The following is a 24,555-nucleotide window of genomic DNA, read 5'->3' on the forward strand; positions in this document are numbered from 1 at the left end:
ATGCAGTTTGAGAGGGGATGCACTCATGCAGATCCTACTAATACACTTGGTTGTGTGATGCAGTTAAAAAATATATATATATAATGTCACAAAAAGAAATAAAAGTCAGTGTTAGAAAGTTGTTTGACGAGTCCTGCCTGATAAGAGCTGCTGTGTTTTGGGAATGGGGATGTTTTTTTTTTTTTACACGCTCATAGCGTGTGGACGTGGCAGTTATTGACCAATCAAAAGGCCGAAGCTGTCCTGAAGTGGACCAACGGACGATCGGTATGGTACAAGCTTATCTTAGTACAGGAAACGACTTTACTACGGCGTCGGCGATGCGTGTGTATCTTGAGTAGACGTTGACGGTCAAGATCGAAAGACTTCAGAAAGACCGGTGAGTAAAATATCATTTTTACGCCTACGTAAATACACAGTGCATCTGTTTTTATCCTGCTAATTTGTTGGAACATTAACGTTACACACACTGAAATGAGCTGTGCATTTATTTCAACAACAGATTTCGAGCTAGCGAGCATGCTTATTTGCTAACGTTAGCTTGCTTGCTAACTGTCTGCACAGCAGGGTAGTAAGAGGACTCACATAAAGCCTGCTAGCTACGCCTGTAATTTAAAAAACGTAGGTAGTTTAGACAGAAACGGTGGAACCACAGATGAATAGGGGAAACTGAGTTTGTTATAAATGTCTTTGGTGGAACTACCTAGCTAGCTACCTCATCTTATCACACACACTGATCACGTTGATATCAGGCTAGATTTCTAGCTTGCAAAGGCCGTCACAACAACAGTAACGTTACTGTTAGTATGGTGAAACTAAAGATGGTCATGACGAATTCCTGTCGTCAACCAAATGCATTGTCACACTGACACAAACATATTGTTGTACGCATCTCTCTGTCCTGTGTGTGTGTCAGAGTATGGAGCTGCGGCCGTTGGTCATGTGCTTTGCGCTGTGCATGGTCTATGCCTCCAGTAAACCCACCATCGAGAAGAAGGACCGTGTCCACCATGACGACCAGCTTAGCAACCGCAACCATGATGATGCAGATAACTTTGATTATGACCATGAAGCATTTCTTGGACAGGAAGAGGCCAAGACCTTTGATCAGCTCACACCTGAAGAGAGCAAGGAGAGACTGGGGTAACACACACCCACACACAGGACCTCACTAAACTGCTGCATCTTGTTTAGAAGCGAGATAAATTGATTCATATAGAAGATATGAAAAGATGAATTAACACCCTTCATCTCTCTCTCCCTACAGTATGTTGGTAGAGCGTATAGATGAGGACAGGAATGGCTATGTGTCAGTAGAGGAGATGAAGAAGTGGATCAAACACAGTCAGAAGAGATGGATCTATGATGATGTGGACCGCCAGTGGAAAGGTCACGACCTTAACGGAGATGGACTGGTGTCCTGGGAGGAGTACAAGAATGCTACGTACGGATACATACTGGGTACAGACACACACTCTGAAAGGAGTACAAGAATGTAACCTACGACACCTGACAAGTGCCTTTTTACTTGAAGGTCTGACTTAAACTGTTCTAATTGGTGTGTGCCCCTAAGATGACTCAGACCCAGAAGATGGCTTCAGCTACAGACAGATGATGTCACGTGACGAGAGGAGATTCAAAATGGCCGACCTGGACGCGGACCTGAAGGCCAGTAAAGAGGAGTTTACAGCCTTCCTCCATCCTGAGGAGTACGACCATATGAAGGATATAGTTGTACTGGTGGGTCACACACACACACATACACACACAGAGTATTTATTTTGTAATATACACACAATTTCTTTATCTAAGGTAGCCAGCCAGTAACATCTTTGTGCCAATACCCTCTCCTGTAGGAGACCATGGAGGACATTGATAAAAACGGAGACGGCTTCATAGATCTGGAGGAGTACATAGGTGAGTTATAACCTGTAATAAACACCTGAAGGAGTACATGGGTGCATTATTACCTGTAATAACACCTGGATCAGTACATGGAGGACACGTAGTTATAACATGTCATCAGCGTCTCTCTCTTTTCCTCCCCTCCTCTCTTCCCTCTCTCCTCCCCCTCCTCTAGGAGACATGTATAACCAGGAGGATCCTTCAGAGCCAGAGTGGGTGAAGACAGAGAGAGAACAGTTTACTGAGTTCAGAGACAAAAACAAAGATGGCCTCATGGACAAGGAGGAGACCAGAGACTGGATCCTCCCCTCAGACTACGACCACGCAGAGGCTGAAGCCAAACACCTGCTCTACGAGTCAGATAATGACAAGGTGTGTGTGTGTGTGTGTGGGGGCATGCACTGAAACAGAGCGCATCTAACCAAAGATTGTGTTTTCTCTCCCCCTCTCTCTGTAGGATGGCCGTCTGACCAAGGCAGAGATCGTAGAAAAGTATGACCTCTTCGTTGGCAGCCAGGCTACTGACTTTGGAGAAGCTTTGGCAAGACACGATGAATTCTAACCCTCAATTCCGGGGCAATTCAGTCATGGAGTTGAAATCCAAATTCAAAAGAAGTGCACTATATGGAGAATAGGGTGACATTTGAGATGGAGCGTTTCACTCCGATGCCTAGGACAATAATTTATTTGATTTCCTGGCCTATTATACACACTAGTGAATACATAACTTTGTACTAAGTTGTGTACAAGTTTGGACATCAAGACACACCTGGTTTGGCTCCACCTCCACCATCCTCTCGTCCAATCCGGACAATGGAAAGGATATACAGTATTTCATTTGTCTTCGTTTGCAGATCAACTTTCTTTTTTGTAAAAAAAAGTGACAGAATACAGATGTTAGTGCTTGTTTATTTTGGTAGCCTTGTTTGAACAATGTATCAGGCATACAATGAAGTGCAGAACTGTGCGTGTTGGGGTCAATTCAGTTTTCAATTCAGGAAGTGAATTACAATTCAATAGAAAACAAACTGAATTGAGCCCAACCCTGGTGTGTGTTCTGCTATGCACAGGACTATGAAGGGGAGATGTAACACGGTCCACTCTATAAGCTACTACCACAAACTGCTCTTTGATTTGATTGGCCAGCAGTGTCTTCATACCACCACTCTACAAATGTGGCCAATCCTCCCAAGGTTAGGGTTAGTGGTTGTAGCCCAGGGATCATCCACTAGATTCAGCCGTGGGCCGATTATTTTTTTTCTTGAGTGGATAGTCGGGGGACCAGAACAAAATTAAGCAGTAAGGCCGGAGGGGGTGTGGTATATGGCCAATATACCATGGATAAGGGCTGTTCTTATGCGCAACGCAGAGTGCCTGGATACAGCCCTTAGCTGTGGTATATTGTCCATATACCACAAACCCCCGAGGTGCCTTATTGCTATTCTAAACTAGTTACCAACTTAATTAGAGCAGTAACAAGAAAGGTGGCGTCACTCCTACGCGACGCTCGTCCCTCAACAGGGACCAGTGCAGGCGGAATCGTCGCTCTATCTGACGTAAGACTGCCATGTAATGTTAATGGGGTGCTATCATGGCTGCCATATTTTCTAGTGTCATGTAAATCATCATAATGCAGGAACCTCAATGTCCCGACTCTCTAAATACATGGCTCTCTGTGTGTCATGACTCCCGAGTGGCGCAGTGGTCTAAGGCACTGCATCGCAGTGCTAGCTGTGCCACTAGAGATCCTGGTTCGAGTCCAGGCTCTGTCGCAGCCGGCCACGACCGGGAGACCCATGGGCGGCGCACAATTGGTCCAGCGCCGTCCGAGGTAGGGGAGGGTTTGGCCGGCAGGGATGTGGGTTCGTTTCCCACGGGGGGCCAGTATAAAAAAAAACATGTATGCATTCACTAACTGTAAGTCGCTCTGGATAAGAGCGTCTGCTAAATGACTAAAATGTAAATGTAAAATTAGAGCAGTAACAAGAAATGTTTTGTCATACCCGTGGTATACAGTCTGATATACCACGGCTGTCAGCCAATCAGCATTCAGGGCTTGAACCACCAAGTTTATAATTACAAATCATTTGTAGTCTGCAAATTGACTGCAAGAAGTCCAAACAGGTATGTTTGACTAAAACATAATAATTTCAAACCTTGCTTACATTTGTATACGATCACGTGTCTCTCTATTATGCGTGGGAATACTTGGGAACAGATTTCTTAAATTAAAATCACTTGTAGCTAATTTCCTGGTGTTTTTACAGTCTTATGTCCAACAATGAAAATGTAAAAAATTATATATAATTGTTTTATTTTGCTCCGAAAACTCGGCCCTCAGGCCGCCAGTTGGGGAACTCTGTTGTAGCCCATGGAGTGGGGACTGGGCTGTTTGTCGGCCAATAGCGGTTCCCAGTGTCCCCTGTGTGTGCAGATTTTAGTTCCTACGTGTGTGCTATAGTCCCGTGTAGCTCAGTTGGTAGAGCATGGCGTTTGCTACGCCAGGGTTGTGGGTTCGTTTCCCACGGGGGACCAGTATGAAAAAAAAATTATGCACTCACTAACTGTAAGTCGCTCTGGATAAGAGCGTCTGCTAAATGACTAAAATGTATTTTTAAAATGTGTAGGAGCTTGGCTCAATTAGGGGTTAGATCAGTGTGTTTTTTTTACTTCAGTCTGGGCACCCCCTGGGTCGTACAGTTCTGATCTAGTCCCTGTACTAGTACAACATATTTATAGCCCTGTGCTAGTACAGGGCTGGAACAAAAATGTGAAACCCTGGTATTTCACTCAAGGACTGGAGTTGAGAAACACTGGATAGGAAACGGAGATACTGTAGGACTCCTCTCCTCTTTCCTCCACCTTTCTGTGTGTGTCCCTTTACTGAGTGCCTCCTTTTGCTTTATTTTGTAATCTGCTGAATTCTCTTCTGTGCGACACACTACACACACATACTACACATGTTTGGAGGCTTATTAAAGTAAGATTTCCCCTGCTCAGGCTTCTTCCTTAGTTATACTTGTCAGACTGTATAATAACTCTAAAACACCTCATACTTACTGTATGACCCTCTATAACCACTGTTATTGATCTGGTTCAACTTCCCTTAAACCCTCTGCCATCAAGGCTACATAATAATGACATAACAGATGTCATGAACAGTCATTTTTGATAAACTGACACCAAAAGTAGGACTGTTTATGTCAGGTTTTCAACAGTGTTATGTAGCACTTATGACGGAGGGTTCTAGTAAAGTGTTTCCATTGTCTTATAAAATATAATATAATGTTATAATAATGTATATGATGTAGCTGTTTTTTACATGATCAATGCAGCTCCATGCCTATCGGTAGTGACTACCCTGTACATACGTTGTCACCTGTTGCGTTGTTGACAGTGTGTGCTGTTCTCAATCAGGTGGAGAAGTGTTTCTCTGATTAAAAGGATGTTGTGGAGTATCGATGTGTTGTGGTGGTTTTATAGAAGTATAATTAATCATTCTAATTCTAAGGGTGCTATGTTACCCTTATCAGATAGTTTTAGACCAATCTGAATAAAATCAATTTGACCACATATGTGACAACCAAGGGTTGGGGAATCTTAGAATCTTATCTAAACTAATGACCCTCATATAGCACCTCCAATCACTGAATATCTCCACCTAGGACACATTCATCAACACAGATCAATACAACGGCTCTGTCCACAGAATATTCAGCAAGGTGAACAACCGGGTTGAAGTCATACTGCTTCACAGAGGTCTGAGCTCTGCGTATGTGTGTGTGTGTTAATGTATGTGTGTGAATTGGTGCATCTCTATCTCTGGTCAAGGTGAACTGGGTGGGGCCGGAACTTGATACCAGCGTTGCCGCAGAAACCGCATACTACAGTTCTAATTCAGGCAGCAGCATCTACACATAGAGTATCGACCTCTGGAAGCACACACACAATGCATACCGGTTTGCAGGATATACAGTTGAAGTCGGAAGTTTACATACACCTTAGCCAAATACATTTAAACTCAGTTTTTCACAATTCCTGACATTTAATCCTAGTAAAAATTCCCTGTCTTAGGTCAGTTAGGATCACCACTTTATTTTAAGAATGTGAAACGTCAGAATAATAGTAGAGAGAATTATTTATTTCAGCTTTAATTTCTTTCATCACATTCTCAGTGGGTCAGAAGTTTACATACACTCAATTAGTATTTGGTAGCATTGCCTTTAAATTGTTTAACTTGGGTCAAACGTTTCGGATAGCCTTCCACAAGCTTCCCACAATAAGTTGGGTGAATTTTGGCCCATTCCTCCTGACAGAACTGGAGTCAGGTTTGTAGGCCTCCTTGCTCACACACGCCTTTTCAGTTCTGCCCACAAATGTTCTATAGGATTGAGGTCAGGGCTTTGTGATGGCCACTCCAATACCTTGACTTTGTTGTCCTTAAGCCATTTTGCCACAACTTTGGAAGTATGCTTGGGGTCATTGTCCATTTGGAAGACCCATTTGCGACCAAGCTTTAACTTCCTGACTGATGTCTTGAGATGTTGCTTCAATATATCCACATAATTTTCCTTCCTCATGATGCCATCTATTTTGTGAAGTGCCCCAGTCCCTCCTGCAGAAAAGCACCCCCACAGCATGATGCTGCCACCCCCCGTGCTTCATGGTTGGGATGGTGTTCTTCGGCTTGCTAGTGACCCCCCTTTTTCCTCCAAACATAACGATGATCATTATGGCCAAACAGTTATATTTTTGTTTCATCAGACCAGAGGACATTTCTCCAAAAAGTACGATCTTTGTCCCCATGTGCAGTTGGAAACCGTAGTCTGGCTTTTTTATGGTGGTTTTGGAGCAGTGGCTTCTTCCTTGCTGAGCGGCCTTTCAGGTTATGTCGATATAGGACTCATTTTACTGTGGATATAGATACTTTTGTACCTGTTTCCTCCAGCATCTTCACAAGGTCCTTTGCTGTTGTTCTGGGATTGATTTGCACTTTTCGCACCAAAGTACGTTCATCTCTAGGAGACAGAACGCGTCTCCTTCCTGAGCGGTATGATGGCTGCGTGGTCCCATGGTGTTTATACTTGCAAACTATTGTTTGTACAGATGGACGTGGTACCTTCAGGCGTTCGGAAATTGCTCCCAAGGATGAACCAGACTTGTGGAGGTCTTGGCTGATTTCTTTTGATTTTCCCATGATGTCAAGCAAAGAGGCACTGAGTTTGAAGGTAGGCCTTGAAATACATCCACAGGTACACCTCCAATTGACTCAAATGATGTCAATTAGCCTAGCAGCCTAAAGCCATGACATCATTTTCTAGAATTTTCCAAGCTGTTTAAAGGCACAGTCAACTTAGTGTATGTAAACTTCTGACCCACTGGAATTGTGATACAGTGAATTATAAGTGAAATAATATGTCTGTAAACAATTGTTTGAAAAATTACTTGTGTCATGCAGTAGATGTCCAAACCGACTTGCCAAAACGATAGTTTGTTAACAAGAAATTTGTGGAGTGGTTGAAAAACGAGTTTTAATGACTCCAACCTAAGTGTACAGTGAGGGGAAAAAAGTATTTGATCCCCTGCTGATTTTGTACGTTTGCCCACTGACAAAGAAATTATCAGTCTATAATTTTAATTGTAGGTTTATTTGAACAGTGAGAGACAGAATAACAACAAAAAAATCCAGAAAAACGCATGTCAAAAATTTTATCAATTGATTTGCATTTTAATGAGGGAAATAAGTATTTGACCCCTCTGCAAAACATGACTTAGTACTTGGTGGCAAAACCCTTGTTGGCAATCACAGAGGTCAGACGTTTCTTGTAGTTGGCCACCAGGTTTGCACACATCTCAGGAGAGATTTTGTCCCACTCCTCTTTGCAGATCTTCTCCAAGTCATTAAGGTTTCGAGGCTGACGTTTGGCAACTCGAACCTTCAGCTCCCTCCACAGATTTTCTATGGGATTAAGGTCTGGAGACTGGCTAGGCAACTCCAGGACCTTAATGTGCTTCTTCTTGAGCCACTCCTTTGTTGCCTTGGCCGTGTGTTTTGGGTCATTGTCATGCTGGAATACCCATCCACGACCCATTTTCAATGCCCTGGCTGAGGGAAGGAGGTTCTCACCCAAGATTTGACGGTACATGGCCCCGTCCATCGTCCCTTTGATGCGGTGAAGTTGTCCTGTCCCCTTAGCAGAAAAACACCCCCAAAGCATAATGTTTCCACCTCCATGTTTGACGGTGGGGATGGTGTTCTTGGGGTCATAGGCAGCATTCCTCTTCCTCCAAACACGGCGAGTTGAGTTGATGCCAAAGAACTCTATTTTGGTCTCATCTGACCACAACACTTTCACCCAGTTCTCCTCTGAATCATTCAGATGTTCATTGGCAAACTTCAGACGGTCATGTATATGTGCTTTCTTGAGCAGGGGGACCTTGCGGGCGCTGCAGGATTTCAGTCCTTCACGGCGTAGTGTGTTACCAATAGTTTTCTTGGTGACTATGGTCCCAGCTGCCTTGAGATCATTGACAAGATCCTCCCGTGTAGTTCTGGGCTGATTCCTCACCGTTCTCATGATCATTGCAACTCCACGAGGTGAGATCTTGCATGGAGCCCCAGGCCGAGGGAGATTGACAGTTATTTTGTGTTTCTTCCATTTGCGAATAATCACACCAACTGTTGTCACCTTCTCACCAAGCTGCTTGGCGATGGTCTTGTAGCCCATTCCAGCCTTGTGTAGGTCTACAATCTTGTCCCTAACATCCTTGGAGAGCTTTTTGGTCTTGGCCATGGTGGAGAGTTTGGAATCTGGTTGATTGATTGCTTCTGTGGACAGGTTTCTTTTATACAGGTAACAAGCTGAGATTTGGAGCACTCCCTTTAAGAGTGTGCTCCTAATCTCAGCTCGTTACCTGTATAAAAGACACCTGGGAGCCAGAAATCTTTCTGATTGAGAGGGGGTCAAATATTTATTTCCCTCATTAAAATGCAAATCAATTTATAACATTTTTGACATGCGTTTTTTCTCGATTTTTTTGTTGTTATTCTATCTCTCACTGTTCAAATAAACCTACCATTAAAATCATAGACTGATAATTTCTTTGTCAGTGGGCAAACGTACAAAATCAGCAGGGGATCAAATACTTTTTTCCCTCACTGTATGTAAACTTCCGACTTCAACTGTAAATGTGCAATCACACATACAAACAGTAATGCACATGTAGTATATGAATGCACAATCACACACCGGCATACCAGTCATCCAGGTGGAATGTAGATGCTGTCTCCTGCTGAAGTCTCAGTATGCTAACGAGCCTATAAAAAGCCCAAGCCATGAATATTCATCCATGTCCCAGCGAAGGTGACCTGTAAGGGCGCAGCAGAGGTCACAAGGGGCAGTGCTTAGATCAGAGGGACTCAACCCCCTGGGACCCACCCCATCGGACAGAGCATACATATCCCCATACTAATACACACACGTTCACACAGCCAACCAGAGATGCCCTCTCTCTCCTGCCCCTTTCTCTCTCTCTCTCTCTCTCTCTCTCTCTCTCTCTCTCTCTCTCTCTCTCTCTCTCTCTCGCTCTCTCTCTCAATCTCTCTCTCTCTTTCTCTCTCTCTCTCTCTCTCTCTCTCTCTCTCTCTCTCTCTCTCTCTCTCTCTCTCTCTCTCTCTCTCTCTCTCTCTCTCTCTCTCTCTCTCTCTCTCTCTCTCCTGTCATACCTGTGCTCCTTGTCTCAGAGACTCCGCTGAATGAACAGAAGGTTAAAATAAACAACAAGAAGCTGCCACCCCACCTCACCTCCCCTCCTCTTTCCTTCTCCTCTCTTCATGCTGTAATCTCCTCCCCTCTCCTCCTCCTCTCTCTCCCTTTCTTTTTGTGTGTGTACCTGAGAGTCATACCTCTCTCCACCCTGCAGCCAGACAGAACCAAGGCCAGGACACACACACACAAAGGTAAGACTCCCTCTCGCCTCACTCTTTCTATCTCTCTCTTTCTCTCCCAGGGTGTGGTCAGTGATGGTGGTTGAGGTGACGGGTGTGGTTGGGTTACTGTTAGATGACAGTCGGTCAGGGTTACAATGTTGGTTTAGGGATAGATATAGCGCTACAATGTTGGGTTAGGGTTAGATATTTGACTGTGGATCAGGGTTAATGTCATTTCCAGTTTTAGTTGTAAATGGGGGGATATCAGAACCATATACAGTATGTTATCTTTAGCTTAACTCTTTATTTAATCAGGCAGGTCTAACTTCTTATTTACATTGAGGACCTAAGAGAGTGGGTTAGAGTGAGTGACAGAGTTTAGCCATGATGGAACAAACTAGTTCTAAGACAATACACTGGAAGTGACTTGTCATGCACTTGTAGTATGTACCTATTAGTAGCATAGTGTGCTGAAGACAAGCAAAACATTCAAAATAAATCAGTGATTTTCTTCCTGATTCACAAGTGATTAGTGTAGTTGTGTCTCTAGTGATGACCTGATGATATAAATGTCATTGCGTATTCCATTTTTTTTTAAATGGTTTATTGACACATATACCGGATAGGTATTGTGAAATGTGTTGTTTTACACTAGTTGTAGAATGCTAGACTGTCTTCATGGAATATTTGCAGCTAACATGGATGATGGTTAAGAGTGAGTCAGTTTCCCAGACTCAGATCTAAAAAACATAGAAGGGTTAGGACCAAGGTGAAGGGGTAGGAAGTGAATTGGGACCGTCCCTACTCTGGACAAAAAATATTCTCACCTCCTCTCTCCAGAGAGATCACACCCTCATGATGCCCTTTCTCCGTCCCCCTCTCTTCCTCCACACCTCTCCTCCCCCCATGTGTTGTGTTGTCAGCAGGTTTGACAGGGGACAGGGTTGTGTATCTTATGTACAGCTGGCCTTAGTGCCAGACCAGCAGAAACACAAGAGGCCATCTGACACATGCACGTGTACATCCACACACACACACACACACACACACACACACACACACACACACACACACACACACACACACACACACACACACACACACACACACACACACACACACACACACACACACACACACTATAACCACTCTATAACACATACGGTTGAATGTTTCTCAAAACTTGGTGCTGATCATTAATATGGATCTGCAATAAAATAGTGTGCATAACAGATGCATGCAATGTACCTGCCAGCTGCAGTATTCCACACTAGTTTTGTAGTAAGTACTGTACTGTCTATTTGAAAAGTTACAGTCATATTTGTCCAGATCTCTGGAATGTTGCGGGACTGTGAGTTACTGTTAAATGAACAATCTGTAATTTAAACAGCCTGCCCTGCTGCTTGGTTTGGCATTCTGAAGGATGGGGTTGGGAAATCTAACCACTCACTCAAATTTAAAGACAGAGCTAGTTTGGATGCAAAAAGTGACATTAAAAAAAAAAACGTTCCTTCTCTCTGTGTCTTTCTCTCTCTAGGTGATGACAAGTAGTCGTAGGGCCACCCCGGCACAGCCCAGCCCCTCACACCTGTTAATCAACCCCAATGCCTCAGCAACCCCAGAACCTGGGCCTGGAGGCCACACCCCCACAAAGTTTATGAGCGAGTTGCACTCCCTCCACAGTGAGTAACAACCGATCCGGGGTGGGTTTCTAGAGCCTTCGTAGCACTAAGTTCATTTTTAGAACCAAGTTAAAGTGCAGTTGAAGTGCATAAGTACTCAACTGAGAAATAAAATACTCTCACAAGCTAGTGAAACCCGCCGGTGTTATAAAAACACTTGGTATTAATGTATTATTAACCGTGTGTGTGTGTGTGTGTCTTTGTGTGTGAGTGTGTGTGTGTGTGTGTGTGTGTGTGTGTGCGTGTGCGCGTTTGTGCAGTGCCCTCATGGGTTGTAGGTGCTCTATGCATGGTGAGTGTGTGTCTGGTGTTGTCATGCAGTTTGTGTGTGTGGAGGAAATGTCTGAAGAAGAAAGACAAGGACACAGAGAAGGAGAAGGAGAAGAAGGGCACGAATGGCTTGAACATGGACACTGAGCTGGAGGGAGGCAACTCTGAGGTATACAGTTGAAGTCGGAAGTTGACATACACTTAGGTCATTAAAACTCGATTTTCAACCACTCCACAAATGTCTTGTTAACAAACTATTGTTTTGGCAAGTCGGTTAGGACATCTACTTTGTGCATGACACAAGTAATGTTTCCAACAATTGTTTACAGACAGATTATTTCACTTATAATTCACTGTATCACAATTCCAGTGGGTCAGAAGTTTACATACACTAAGTTGACTGTGCCTTTAAACAGCTTGGAAAATTCCAGAAAATAATGTAATGGCTTTAGAAGCTTCTGATAGGCTAATTGACATCATTTGAGTCAATTGGAGGTGTACTTGTGGATGTATTTCAAGGCCTACCTTCAAACTCAGTGCCTCTTTGCTTGACATCATGGGAAAATCAAAATAAATCAGCCAAGACCTCAGAAAAAAGGGTATATTTTCCCTGTGCGCCTGTTTTGCGCACTGGACTGGTTGACGCTATCCAGCGTAATTTTGTACTACGGAATAAACTCTGTATTCTGTGATTTACCCTTCTGCGCCTGACTCCTTCAAATCACCTCTCACAAGACCTCCACAAGTCTGGTTCATCCTTGGGAGCAATTTCCAAATGCCTGAAGGTACCACGTTCATCTGTACAAACAATAGTACGCAAGAAGGAGACGTGTTCTGTCTCCTAGAGATTAACGTACTTTGGTGCGAAAAGTGCAAATCAGTCCCAGAACAACAGCAAAGGACCTTGTGAAGATGCTGGAGGAAACAGGTACAAAAGTATCTATATCCACAGTAAAACGAGTCCTATATCGACATAACCTGAAAGGCCGCTCAGCAAGGAAGAAGCCACTGCTCCAAAACCGCCATAAAAAAGCCAGACTACGGTTTGCAACTGCACATGGGGACAAAGATTGTACTTTTTGGAGAAATGTCCTCTGGTCTGATGAAACAAAAATAGAACTGTTTGGCCATAATGACCATCGTTATGTTTGGAGGAAAAGGGGGGTCACTTGCAAGCTGAAGAACACCATCCCAACCGTGAAGCACGGGGGTGGCAGCATCATGCTGTGGTGGTGCTTTGCTGCAGGAGGGACTGGTGCACTTCACAAAATAGATGGCATCATGAGGAAGGAAAATTAGGTGGATATATTGAAGCAACATCTCAACACATCAGTCAGGAAGTTAAATCTTGGTCACAAATGGGTCTTCCAAATTGACGTTGATCCCAAGCATACTTCCAAAGTTGTGGCAAATTGGCTTAAGGACAACAAAGTCAAGGTATTGGAGTGGCCATCACAAAGACCTGACCTCAATCCTATAGAAAATGTGTGGGCAGAACTGAAAAAGTGTGTGCGAGCAAGGAGGCGTACAAACCTGACTCAGTTACACCAGCTCTGTCAGGAGGAATGAGCCAAAATTCACCCAACTTATTGTGGGAAGTTTGTGGAAGGCTACCCGAAACGTTTCACCCAAGTTAAACAATTGAAAGGCAATGCTACCAAATGCAAATTGAGTGTATGTAAACTTCTGACCCACTGGGAATGTGATGAAATAAATAAAACCTGAAATAAATCATTCTCTCTACTATTATTCTGACATTTCACATTCTTAAAATAAAGTGGTGATCCTAACTGACCTAAAACAGGTATTTTTTTACTAGGATTAAATGTCAGGAATTGTGAAAAACAGAGTTTAAATGTATTTGGCTAAGGTGTATGTAAACTTCCGACTTCAACTGTACATACACACACACCCATTGCAGAGTATCAACTCCCTGTGGAGTGCTGCACAGAAACGTTTAATAAAAAGCGCAGCTTAATACAATTTAGGCTGTGTATGTCTCTGCTGGTTACTGTGTATCAGGTTTCGCCTATGTGTGTGTGTGTGTGTGTGCGTGTGGGTGTGTGTCCTGTAGCCCCTGAAGGATGAGGGTGACACAGAGACCGGATTGACTGGCAGGGAGGAGGAGGAGCCTAAAGAGGAAGTGAAGTTGGGCAGACTGGAGTTCTCAATGGACTACAACTTCACAGAGAACACGGTGAGGACTCCTTGTTTCAATCCCTGCTCTAACACATCTGATTCAGCTAACCAAGGTCCTGTGGATCAGCAGATTAACCAGTCTGAGTAACAACAAATCACTCCATCAGAGACATAATATAGCTGTGGGTAAATTCTCTCTCCCTCTCCCTCTCTCTTTTTCCTCCCTCTTTCCTCACCCTCTCCTCTCCCTACCCTCTACCCCCCTTCCCTGTCTGTAGATGGTAGTAGGTATCCTGCAGGCCTGTGATCTCCCTGCCATGGATGTGGGGGGAAGTTCAGACCCGTATGTTAAACTCTACCTTCTGCCAGACAAGAAGAGGAAGTTTGAGACTAAAGTCCACAGGAAGACACTCAACCCAACCTTCAATGAGACTTTCACCTTCAAGGTACACCTAATTCCCCACCTCCGACCTCTAAACCCTAACCCTGACCCCACATTCAACAAAGTGTTTGTGTGTGTATGTGTATGTGTATGTGTATGTGTATGTGTGTGTGTGTGTGTGTGTGTGTGTGTGTGTGTGTGTGTGTGTGTGTGTGTGTGTGTGTGTGTGTGTGTGTGTGTGTGTGTGTGTGTGTGTGTGTGTGTGTCGTGTGTGCGTGTGTGTGTGTGTGTGCATACTGTATGTGTGTGTGTAGGTACCGTACAGTGAACTGGGAGGCAGGACTCTGGTGATGACAGTGTATGACTTTGACCGTTTCTCTAAACACGACGCTATTGGAGCACTACGAGTACCAATGAGCAGCCTGGACTTCAGTCGGATGACACAGGAGTGGCGGGAGCTGAAGAAGGCAGAGAAAGAGGAGGTGATAATGGAAAAACTAGGAGGATAGATAGATAGTGAAAAAGAGAGAAGGAAGATATATATATATATATATATATATATATATATATATATATATATATAGGAAAGAAAGTCACAAAGTTACAAGGCATTTAACTCCACAAAATTAAAAAAAGAATTCACAGAAAGAAGAACAAAACAAAAATGTCAGTACTCCTCCTCCCATACCTCTCTCTTCCTCACTCCCCTTTCTCTTTCTCTCCAGTCAGAGCGGCTGGGTGATATCTGTCTGTCTCTGAGGTACGTTCCTACAGCAGGGAAACTAAGCATCGTCGTCCTCGAGGCCAAAAACCTAAAGAAGATGGATGTAGGAGGACTATCAGGTGAGCTGAGGGGCGTAGATGTGGATGTGGGTGTGTGTGTGTGTGTTAGGCTGATCTCTGTCTCCTCTGTCAGACCCCTATGTAAAGATACACTTGCTGCAAAATGGAAAGAGACTGAAGAAGAAGAAAACCAGCATCAAGAAGAACACTCTCAACCCTTACTACAATGAGTCCTTCAGCTTCGAGGTGCCCTTCGAACAGATACAGGTACGCTCTCTCACCACACACAAACACACATAAACACACACACTCTCTCTCATCCCTTATTACAATGAATCCTTCCTCATTGAGTGGCCCTTCGAACATAGGTTTGTGTCTGTGTTTGTGTGTGTGTAGAAGGTGCAGGTAGCAGTGACAGTGTTGGACTATGATAAGATTGGGAAGAATGATGCCATCGGGAAGGTTTTTCTAGGCGGAGCCAGCAGCGGCACAGAGCTCCGTCATTGGTCAGACATGCTGGCCAACCCCCGCCGGCCCATTGCCCAATGGCACGGCCTCAAAGCAGAGGATGAAGTCAACGCTGAGCTGGCCGCCAGGAAATGATGTCACATCACTAGGCAGCTCTCTGTAGAAGACTACTTTATATTGATGGATACTGACTTTGCCCTTCCACTCCTACCCACTTATAAACTCCCAAACCCCCGATACCCATCCACCACTCATGACCCCACCACCCCAAACCCCCTCCTCTACTGTGTAAAGTATTTAAGACACATTACTATCTAGGACATTAACATGTACACTACCATTCAAAAGTTTGGGGTCACTTAGAAATGTCCTTGTTTTCGAAAGAAAAGCAATTTTTTGTCCATTAAAATAACATCAAATTGGTCAGAAATACAGTGTAGACATAGTTAATGTTGTAAATGGCTATTGTAGCTGGAAACGGCAGATTTTTAATGGAATATCTACATAGGCATACATATGCCCATTATCAGCAACCATCAGTCCTGTGTTCCAATGGCACGTTGTGTTTGCTAATCCAAGTTTATCATTTTAAAAGGCTAATTGATCATTAGAAAATTATTTTGCAATTATGTTACCACAGCTGAAAATTGTTGTGTTGATTAAAGAAGCAATAAAACTGGCCTTCTTGAGACTAGTTGAGTATCTGGAGCATCAGCAATTGTGGGTTCAATTACAGGCTCAAAATGGCCAGAAACAAAGAACTTTCTTCTGAAACTCGTCAGTCTATTCTTGTTCTGAGAAATGAAGGCTATTCCATGCGAGAAATTGCCAAGAAACTGAAGATCTCGTACAACGCTGTGTACTACTCCCTTTATAGAACAAAGCAAACTGGCTCTAACCAGAATAGATGTACCGGGGTCTCCCACTCCTCTTTCTATTCTGGTTAGAGCCAGTTTGAGCTGTTCTATGAAGGGAGTAGTACACAGTGTTGTACAAGATCTTCAGTTTCTTGGCAATTTCTCGCATGGAATAGCCTTAATTTCTCAGAACAAGAATAGACTGACGAGTTTCAGAAGAAAGTTCTTTGTTTGTGGCCATTTTGAGCCTGTAATCGAACCCACAATTGCTGATGCTCCAGATACTCAACTAGTCTCAAGAAGGCCTGTTTTATTGCTTCTTTAATCAGCACAACAGTTTTCAGCTGTGCTAACATAATTGTAAAAGGGTTTTCTAATGATCAATTAGCCTTTTAAAATGATAAACTTGGATTAGCAAACACAACGTGCCATTGGAACACAGGACTGATGGTTGCTGATAATGTGCCTCTGTAAGCCTATGTAGATATTCCATTAAAAATCAGCCGTTTCCAGCTACAATGGCCATTTACAACATTAACAATGTCTACATTGTAGTTCTGATCAATTTGATGTTATTTTAATGGACAAAAAAAATGCTTTTCTTTCGAAAACACAGACATTTCTAAGTGACCCCAAACTTTTGAACGGTAGTGTATATATCATGAAAATACTATGAAACATGTACATTATACTACGTTATTAAACATTGTAAGATTGTTGCTCATGTGTAAATCTTCACTCACATCAGATACATTTTACATTTTTAGTCATTTAGCAGACGCTCTTATCCAGAGCGACTTACAGTTAGTGAATGCATACATTATTTTTTACTTTTTTTCATACTGGGAATCGAACCCACAACCCTGGCGTTGCAAACGCCATGCTCTACCAACTGAGCTACAGCCCTGGCCATCCCTGAGATACACGTCACTGGCCAGCAGAGGGAGTCAAAGTCTTACACACACACACACGTGCGCACACGCACACATACGCACACACGCTATCTCATTTATAATTTAATTCAAGTTGAATTGCTGAAAATCATACAGATTGTGCCTTTAAACTACGACTACATTTTTTATTTAAAGTTTGCCTACAGTCTTCAGTTGTTGCATTTGTAATGTCCTATACTCAGAGAATCTATCTACTTCAGCTAGGCTACTATTTTCCTGCGCACAGAAAGTTGCGGTATTTCTGTCTTTTCAGTTGGTTTGATGTCACCTGTTTGGTGCAAAAACCATGCACACACACACACCCGACACCTGCGCGCAGGTGCACCCATCATCCATCTGAGGGGCTCGCTCAACTTCCTCTGTGCGCGTGGATGTAAACCGCGGGAAGCTCCGTAACGAACAGAGATCAATACTCCCCAGTCTGTCCTGTAAAATGTTCCGTTAACCTCTCGGTGGATGAGCTCTGAGATGAACGGTCCGCGGAGAGTCAAACTTGTTCTTCTTTCGTGGTATTCAGTCCTCCAGCTGCTGACAGCACAAGGTGAGTTTCCCAACGACACATGCGCATAATCCCTAAACCATTTTATTTCATAATTTTTACAGTTGAGTCATTTATCCAGCGTTTCAGCGCTTTTGACATTTTAACCTAATTTCAGAGAGACCAGCAATTTAGGACCCGCGCTATATCCGTGACCTTGATTAAAAAAGTTTTTTGACATTTAAACATTATGAAATATCGGATAATTGTACTGTTCCTGAATGACATTTATTTATTTGTCCCTCTTTAGTGACATTAATCACATTATAAACAGACACTGTAGTTGTGTAAATCCTTCTGGGGTGTCTTATTTATGCTGTTTAAATATGTGCAATACTAATTCTACTGATAGGCAGCAATGGTTCTGCATTTTGAAGATTAGATGTCTGTTGTTGTAGATATGATATTTGTTATGTGTTGTGATATGTAAAGTGAGCCTATACATTGTGATAGTGTGTGTGATGTTTTATTGATGGCTTTTTCTTGTGCTCAGAAGCTCAGAGCCAACTGACAGAGACAGACGGAAGACTACAGAGGTGAGAGGATGAAAGGAAAATAGAAAAACTCATCCTCTCTGGGGATTCATTCATTCAGTGTCATGGCCAAGCAGATGCGTGTGTGTGTTTGGCTGTATTCAGGTGGTCTAAAGTGCACCTAACTTCAGTTGACATGTTTCTCCTCATAATGTACGTTTCTCTCCGTGTGTGTGTGTGTGTGTGTGTGTGTGTGTGTGTGTGCAGGAGGGCTAATGCACTGCGGAGGAAACGGGATCTCCTAGGGGAGGAGGTAGGTACACTACACCTAAGAGAAGCAGAGGTCAGGGCACACACTCAACACCCTGACCAGCACAAAGACGCCTTTGTAGGACACACACACACACTGGGGCAACTACAAAAACACACACACACAAACAGGGCTAGAGATACACAGCAGGGTAGTGGAGGGTAAACGCACGTAAACGCCACATTTTGTTTTGCACGGTCGTAACCCACCTTTTGCAGAGAAATGCATTGAAAGTACAGAGATTGTTACTTTTTTCACCGCAACCGGCGATCGGAGTTTACCCACCAATTTATTTATCACTACATCATTGGATACACACATACTACACACACACTATACACACAGTGTGACAGATTCACAAACTGGGACTGGTAGGTTTGTATGTATGTGTGTGTGATCATCAGTGCTCTCTACTCTCCAGACATTCAGTCCTCTTCTCTCTGAAGCAACTCTCCCTCGCAGTGTTCTACACAATTACACCGCCCGTGATGCCTCCTCAGGTACACACACACACACACACACACACACACACACACACACTCACACTCACACACTCACAGGGTGAGGTTGGGTCAACACGGCTACAGAAAGGACTAAAAAGCAGTCTGTCTTGTAAAGAATATTTTTTTTCTATGGATTCATCTCAAAAGTCTTTCCAGAGAAGATTGAGGAAAGATTGTGTGTGTTTTACCAGAGTACTGCGGCTGTCTGAATGGGGGCTGGTGTCAGGAGGGGGGGAGGTGTGACTGTGCACAGTTCCAGGCCCTCGGAGACCGCTGCCAGATCAGTGAGTAACACACACAATCCGCAATGAATGTCTCATTTTCATGTGTGTGTGTGTTTGTGTGTCTGTGTGTGTGTCTACATGAGGGTTAGACCAACATATCATTCAACAATTGTTAATAAGCTGCATTCAATTAATAACCACACACACACACAAACACCCCCTAGTCCACATAGTGTGTGATTAAGTCTGGAGGATTAGGGTTGAGTATCTGTAGACTACATCAGAGCTGGGTCTAGTACAGCCTCAATACTAGTAGCATGCCTGAGAATTTAATTAGTGTTTTCCTCGCCCAACTGTGGTTGGTTTTGGTGGGTTTGGTGGCACGATGGTAATATGAAGTGTTGCTGTTGGGTTCTCGTCCCTGGTGAGGCAGACAGGGATGAACTCTGTTACACACTGTTCCTGTTAATCAAATACCTACCTGGGGAAAGTACCACCACAGCACCACCACTGTTAGACAGTGGGTCTATTTGGCAGGTCTGGGAATAGTACAGAGACAGGGGTTTTCTGTAACTGAGCGGCTTTTAGTGAGCTGGCACTGTGGGTAACCAACCCCCCCATGCCTCCTACACACAAAGACACACCAGTGCACCTTCAAGCTGATTCAGAGTTGAGATAAGCACGCAAAACTTAGTGTATGTGTGTGTGTGTGTGTGTGTAGTTCCTAACCAGGGCCAGGACAGAGATGGGATCTGCAGGTCTTGGGGTCAGCACCATTATGAGACGTTTGATGGCAGCTACTTCTACTACCCTGGAACCTGCTCCTACATACTGGCCCAGGACTGCCACTCAGCCACACCACAGTACACTGTGTGGGTCCATAACAGCCGTGTGTGTGAGGGAAGTGTGTACTCCTGTCCCAGGGCTCTCAGTCTCTTCTTCCCCAACGAGGAGGAGATCCACATCGCTGGATACCAAGTCCACCAGGGGGGTCGCAGGTTGGTGGGCTATGGACGAATGTTTGTGTTTTGTAATGTGTGTGTATGCTCTGTAGTAATGTGTGTAGGGTGGCAGGTAGCCTAGCGGTTAGAGCGTTGGGCCAGTAACTGAAAGGTCGCTGGTTTGAATATCCGACCTGACAAGGTGAAAAAACTGTCGATGTGCCAATGAGCCAGGCACTTAACCCTCATTTTCTCCAGGGGCGCCGTACTACTATGACTGAACCTGTAAAACAACACATTTCACTTAACCTATCTGGTGTATGTGACAATAAAGCATCTTTAAAAAAAATCCATGTGTGTCTGTGTGTAGGCTGAGCCTGCCCCAGACAATAGGAGGTGTGTTTATAGAGCGTCTGGCTGACTACCTGCTGGTGAAGAGTGTGTTTGGCTTCTCTCTGGCGTGGGACGGGGGTAGTGGAGTATATCTGAAGATGTCTGAACAGCACCACGGCACCCCCTGTGGCCTTTGTGGGAACTACAACAACCTGCCCAACGATGACCTCACCACAGCCCGCGGTGAGACACACACTCACACACCACATCAAAGCCCACTGTAAGACTGGACAGACGGGTCCGACTAGTCTCTTATCCTCCCTCCTCCATCCATCTCTTATCATCTCTCTCAGCACCCAATCATCCCTCCATCACAACCTTTCTCCTCGCAGCACCACAGGGAACCATTATAGTTATTATTACTGAGGGGGAGGCCCTAGTCCTGTAACATGACCTAGAGAGGAGAGGAGAGGAGAGGAGAGGAGAGGTGAGGAGAGGAGAGGAGAGGAGAGGAGAGGAGAGGAGAGGAGAGGAGAGGAGAGGAGAGGAGAGGAGAGGAGAGGAGAGGAGAGGAGAGGAGAGAGGACAGGAGTGAGTAGAGAGGAGAAATGGGCAGCAGGTTGCCTAGTGGTTAAGAGCATTCGGCCAGTAACCGAAAGGTTGCTGGTTCGAATCCCAGAGCTGAGCAAGGCACGTAACCCTAATTGCTCCTGTAAATTGTTCTGTATAAGAGTGTCTGCTAAATGACGTAAATGTAAATGAGAAAAGATGGAGCAGAGGAATGCAGAGGAGAGGTGTGAAGAGGAATGAGTAGTTCTTCTAATAAACAGTTGTTCTATTATATTGGATTATATTCAGGCATGTGGAGGAGGATCCCTAACCGTGTGTGTACGTGTTTCGTTTGTGTGCGTGCCTGTGTGTAGGCGTGCAGACAGAGGAGCCAGCAGTGTTTGCTAACAGCTGGTCAGTCGATCTGCCCCATGAGAGAGGCTGCCCTCTGGTGGACATAGATTTCACTGGACCCTGCCGCTCTGAGTCTGACATGGACGTAAGACCTGTCTCTGTCTGTCTGTCTGTGACCCTGTTGCTTGAACCTGGCTCGTCTATGTGCCTGTGTTATGTGTGCTTATTTCTGTGTTTTATTGTAATATGTTGATGTATAAATGTGTGTGTGTGTGTGTGTGTGTGTGTGTGTGTGTGTGTGTGTGTGTGTGTGTGTGTGTGTGTGTGTGTGTAGGATGCCATAGAGAAGTGCAGTGCTCTCCTGTTCTTCCCCTTCCTGTCCTGTCATGAGAACATCGACCCAAACCCCTACGTGGCTAGCTGTGTCTCTGACCTATGTGTGTAAGTCACTCCAGAGTGTGCATGTGTCCTGTAAGTCAGAACGTTTTTGATTCCTCCGTGTTGTCTGGCTATTCTCTGACTGATGTCTGACTGTAGTCTGGGGGTTATCTGAGTGTTGTCTGGCTGTTGCCTGGGGGTTGTCTGGCTGTTGCCTGGGGGTTATCTGGGTGTAGTCTGACTGTTATCTGGGTGTAGTCTGACTGTTATCTGGGTGTAGTCTGAATGTTGTCTGGGTGTTGTCTGACTGTTGTCTGGGTGTTGTCTGACTGTTGTCTGGGTGTTATTTGAGTGTTGTCTGGCTGTTGTCTGGGGGTTATCTGGGTGTATTATGACTGTTGTCTGGCTATTCTCTGACTGTTGTCTGACTGTAGTCTGGAGGTTATCTGGTTGTTTTCTGGGTGTAGTCTGATTGTTGTTTGGGTGTTGTCTGGGTGTTATCAGAGTGTAGTCTGACTGTTGTCTGCTGTAATTAGGTCAGATGATGAGGAGACGTTTTGCCGTGTGCTGGTGGAGTACACACGAGCCTGCAGCCATGTAGGATACCCTGTACGAGAGTGGAGAGATAGCTTCCCATCCTGCAGTCAGTAACGTTACACTAACATAACCCAAACCTTTAACTAACCTTGAGCTAACATATTACTACGGTAAGTCTTTCATTTGACTGTTCCATAGATGATGGCTGTGAGGAGAGTTTTGTCCATAGAGACTGTATCAGCTGCTGCCCTCCCACCTGTACCTTTGATAAGGAGTGTCTGGGAACTAACCTGCACTGTCTGGATGGATGCTACTGCCCTGATGGTACACTCACACACTCATACACACACGGACACACACACATACACATAAATGCACACACACTCCCTCTCACCCTCTGTGTGTCCGTCTGTCTCAGGGTTGATTCTGCAGAATGGGACTTGTATCGCTGTGTCTCAGTGTCCTTGTGTCTACCACGGCACCTCATACACACAGGGACACACTCTGGAGCAGGGCTGCAGCGTCTGGTGAGTGTGTGTGTAACTTGTGTGTGTGTGTATGCGTGTGTGTCACTAACCTGTGGTGTGTTTACAGTGTGTGTATGGGGGGAGTGTGGAACTGCACGGACAACAACTGTACAGGTGAGCTGACCATGTCATACAGTATATTATCAAAGCTCATAAGTGGGACGATATAATGTCACACTCTCTCTCTCTCTCTCTCTCTCTCTCTCTCTCTCGCAGCGGAGTGTTCAGTAGTAGGTGATGTGTTTGTGACATCGTTCGATGGGAGGATGTTCCTGCAGCCAGGGGCGTGTCAGTACGTCTTGGCCAAGAGCCGCAGCGGCAGCAGATTCACTGTTACCCTGCAGTATACCACCTGCACAAAGGTAACACACACACACACACTGCAGTATACCATGTCACAGAGGTAACTTACATATACAGCCTGACACAGTCTTGTGTGTGTGTGTAGGCCCAGCAGCAGGTGTGTATCCAGTCAGTGACGGTGGTTCTGGATGAAGATGTTAGTCACCAGGTGACTCTGACCCGAGAGGGGGAAGTGCTTATAGGGGTCAATCCCGCCCCTGCCTTGCCCTACGCCGATGGTATGATACAATAAACTTAATTGATTCCTTTTAATAATACTAATAAGGATACGGATATGAGTACCATTAGGTAGCATGTCTAGAGAGAACAATAACGGTCCCAACACACAGCCTTGCGGAACACCTTATTTTACGTCTGACTTAATGTGTGTATATGTGTGTAGATGTAGTTGAGGTGCGGAGGTTAACGTCGGTGTTCGTCCAGCTGAGGACGTTGCTTGGACTGCGTCTGCAATATGACTGGCGTGGTGGGCGTGTCTATCTACAGCTGGACAGCCAATGGCGCAGCAACACGCTGGGCCTTTGTGGAACCTTCAACGGAAACCTGCGGGACGACTTCCTGTAAGGAAACACTACTTCCTCTCATGCTGACTTCTGACTCCTATCAGTAGATGTACTTTGGAGGAAAGGTTTTTGGCATTTTTGTCTGAGGAAGTTGAGTAAAATAGTATTACAGTAAGAATATTCATGAAACGTTGTCTGGCCTGTGTGTGTGTGTAGGTCTCCAGCAGGGATGATTGAAGGGACTCCCCAGCTCCATGCTAACTCCTGGAGAGTCTCATCTGCTTGCTCCGCCCCCATCAACCAGCCCATCATTGACCCCTGTGAGATGAATCAGCACAACGGTAACCTCTGACCCCTGACTTCAAAACTCTAACCTGACCTCCGTTTGTTTTCTTGTAATATCTCTCCACATATTGTCTCAAAAGCTGTGTGTGTTTTCCAGTGTTCTATTCCTCTCTGTGTGAGGTGTTGTTGGGCAGTGTGTTCTCTCCATGCCATGGTTACGTCAGTCCCAGTGTGTACCAGCAGCAGTGTCGCTACCAGGCCTGTCGCTGTGGTAACGCCTGTCTGTGTACGGCCCTGGCCCACTATGCCTATCTCTGCTCCAAACACCATGTTACTATCAACTACAGGGCCCACGTCTCAGAGTGTGG

At 44.7% G+C, this 24,555-nt stretch overlaps 3 protein-coding genes across 3 annotated transcripts in view; all 3 read left to right on the plus strand.

The window, feature by feature from the left end:
- The first annotated feature begins 272 nt into the window (after positions 1-272).
- On the plus strand, positions 273-2,816 carry LOC121531959 (calumenin-B). Its single transcript, XM_041837556.1, has 7 exons — positions 273-379; positions 917-1,143; positions 1,268-1,461; positions 1,574-1,740; positions 1,857-1,917; positions 2,081-2,277; positions 2,363-2,816. Exons 2-7 carry the CDS (start codon positions 920-922, stop codon positions 2,465-2,467), a joined length of 948 nt encoding a protein of 315 aa, XP_041693490.1. The 5' UTR covers positions 273-379; positions 917-919; the 3' UTR covers positions 2,468-2,816.
- Positions 2,817-9,686: 6,870 nt separating this feature from the next.
- On the plus strand, positions 9,687-15,907 carry LOC121531356 (synaptotagmin-1-like). Its single transcript, XM_041836592.1, has 9 exons — positions 9,687-9,865; positions 11,373-11,517; positions 11,778-11,956; positions 13,862-13,984; positions 14,205-14,372; positions 14,623-14,790; positions 15,034-15,151; positions 15,225-15,358; positions 15,488-15,907. Exons 2-9 carry the CDS (start codon positions 11,376-11,378, stop codon positions 15,692-15,694), a joined length of 1,239 nt encoding a protein of 412 aa, XP_041692526.1. The 5' UTR covers positions 9,687-9,865; positions 11,373-11,375; the 3' UTR covers positions 15,695-15,907.
- A 2,598-nt stretch (positions 15,908-18,505) lies between these two features.
- Positions 18,506-24,555, plus strand: part of LOC121531182 (otogelin-like protein) — a 33,586-nt gene continuing 27,536 nt past the window's right edge. The window contains exons 1-16 of the mRNA XM_045205096.1: positions 18,506-18,521; positions 19,137-19,190; positions 19,385-19,477; positions 20,139-20,415; positions 20,729-20,934; positions 21,615-21,739; positions 21,929-22,035; positions 22,509-22,615; positions 22,708-22,833; positions 22,928-23,036; positions 23,104-23,150; positions 23,253-23,398; positions 23,485-23,617; positions 23,782-23,959; positions 24,119-24,243; positions 24,345-24,554. Of these exons, the coding sequence (XP_045061031.1) occupies positions 18,506-18,521; positions 19,137-19,190; positions 19,385-19,477; positions 20,139-20,415; positions 20,729-20,934; positions 21,615-21,739; positions 21,929-22,035; positions 22,509-22,615; positions 22,708-22,833; positions 22,928-23,036; positions 23,104-23,150; positions 23,253-23,398; positions 23,485-23,617; positions 23,782-23,959; positions 24,119-24,243; positions 24,345-24,554 (2,059 nt within the window). The remainder of the gene's footprint in view (positions 18,522-19,136; positions 19,191-19,384; positions 19,478-20,138; positions 20,416-20,728; positions 20,935-21,614; positions 21,740-21,928; positions 22,036-22,508; positions 22,616-22,707; positions 22,834-22,927; positions 23,037-23,103; positions 23,151-23,252; positions 23,399-23,484; positions 23,618-23,781; positions 23,960-24,118; positions 24,244-24,344; position 24,555) is intronic.

The sequence above is a fragment of the Coregonus clupeaformis genome, chromosome 19 (genome assembly GCF_020615455.1).
Source record: "Coregonus clupeaformis isolate EN_2021a chromosome 19, ASM2061545v1, whole genome shotgun sequence".
Classification (NCBI taxonomy): Eukaryota; Metazoa; Chordata; class Actinopteri; order Salmoniformes; family Salmonidae; genus Coregonus; species Coregonus clupeaformis.

Coding starts and splice junctions, on each gene's coding strand:
- LOC121531959 (XM_041837556.1), top strand. CDS start 920: ATGGAGCTGCGGCCGTTGGTCATGTGCTTTGCGCTGTGCATGGTCTAT. Junction 1,144..1,267: donor GAGAGCAAGGAGAGACTGGG/GTAACACACACC, acceptor CTCTCCCTACAG/TATGTTGGTAGAGCGTATAG. Junction 1,918..2,080: donor AGATCTGGAGGAGTACATAG/GTGAGTTATAAC, acceptor CCCCTCCTCTAG/GAGACATGTATAACCAGGAG.
- LOC121531356 (XM_041836592.1), top strand. CDS start 11,376: ATGACAAGTAGTCGTAGGGCCACCCCGGCACAGCCCAGCCCCTCACAC. Junction 14,373..14,622: donor ATGAGACTTTCACCTTCAAG/GTACACCTAATT, acceptor GTGTGTGTGTAG/GTACCGTACAGTGAACTGGG. Junction 15,152..15,224: donor GGATGTAGGAGGACTATCAG/GTGAGCTGAGGG, acceptor CTCCTCTGTCAG/ACCCCTATGTAAAGATACAC.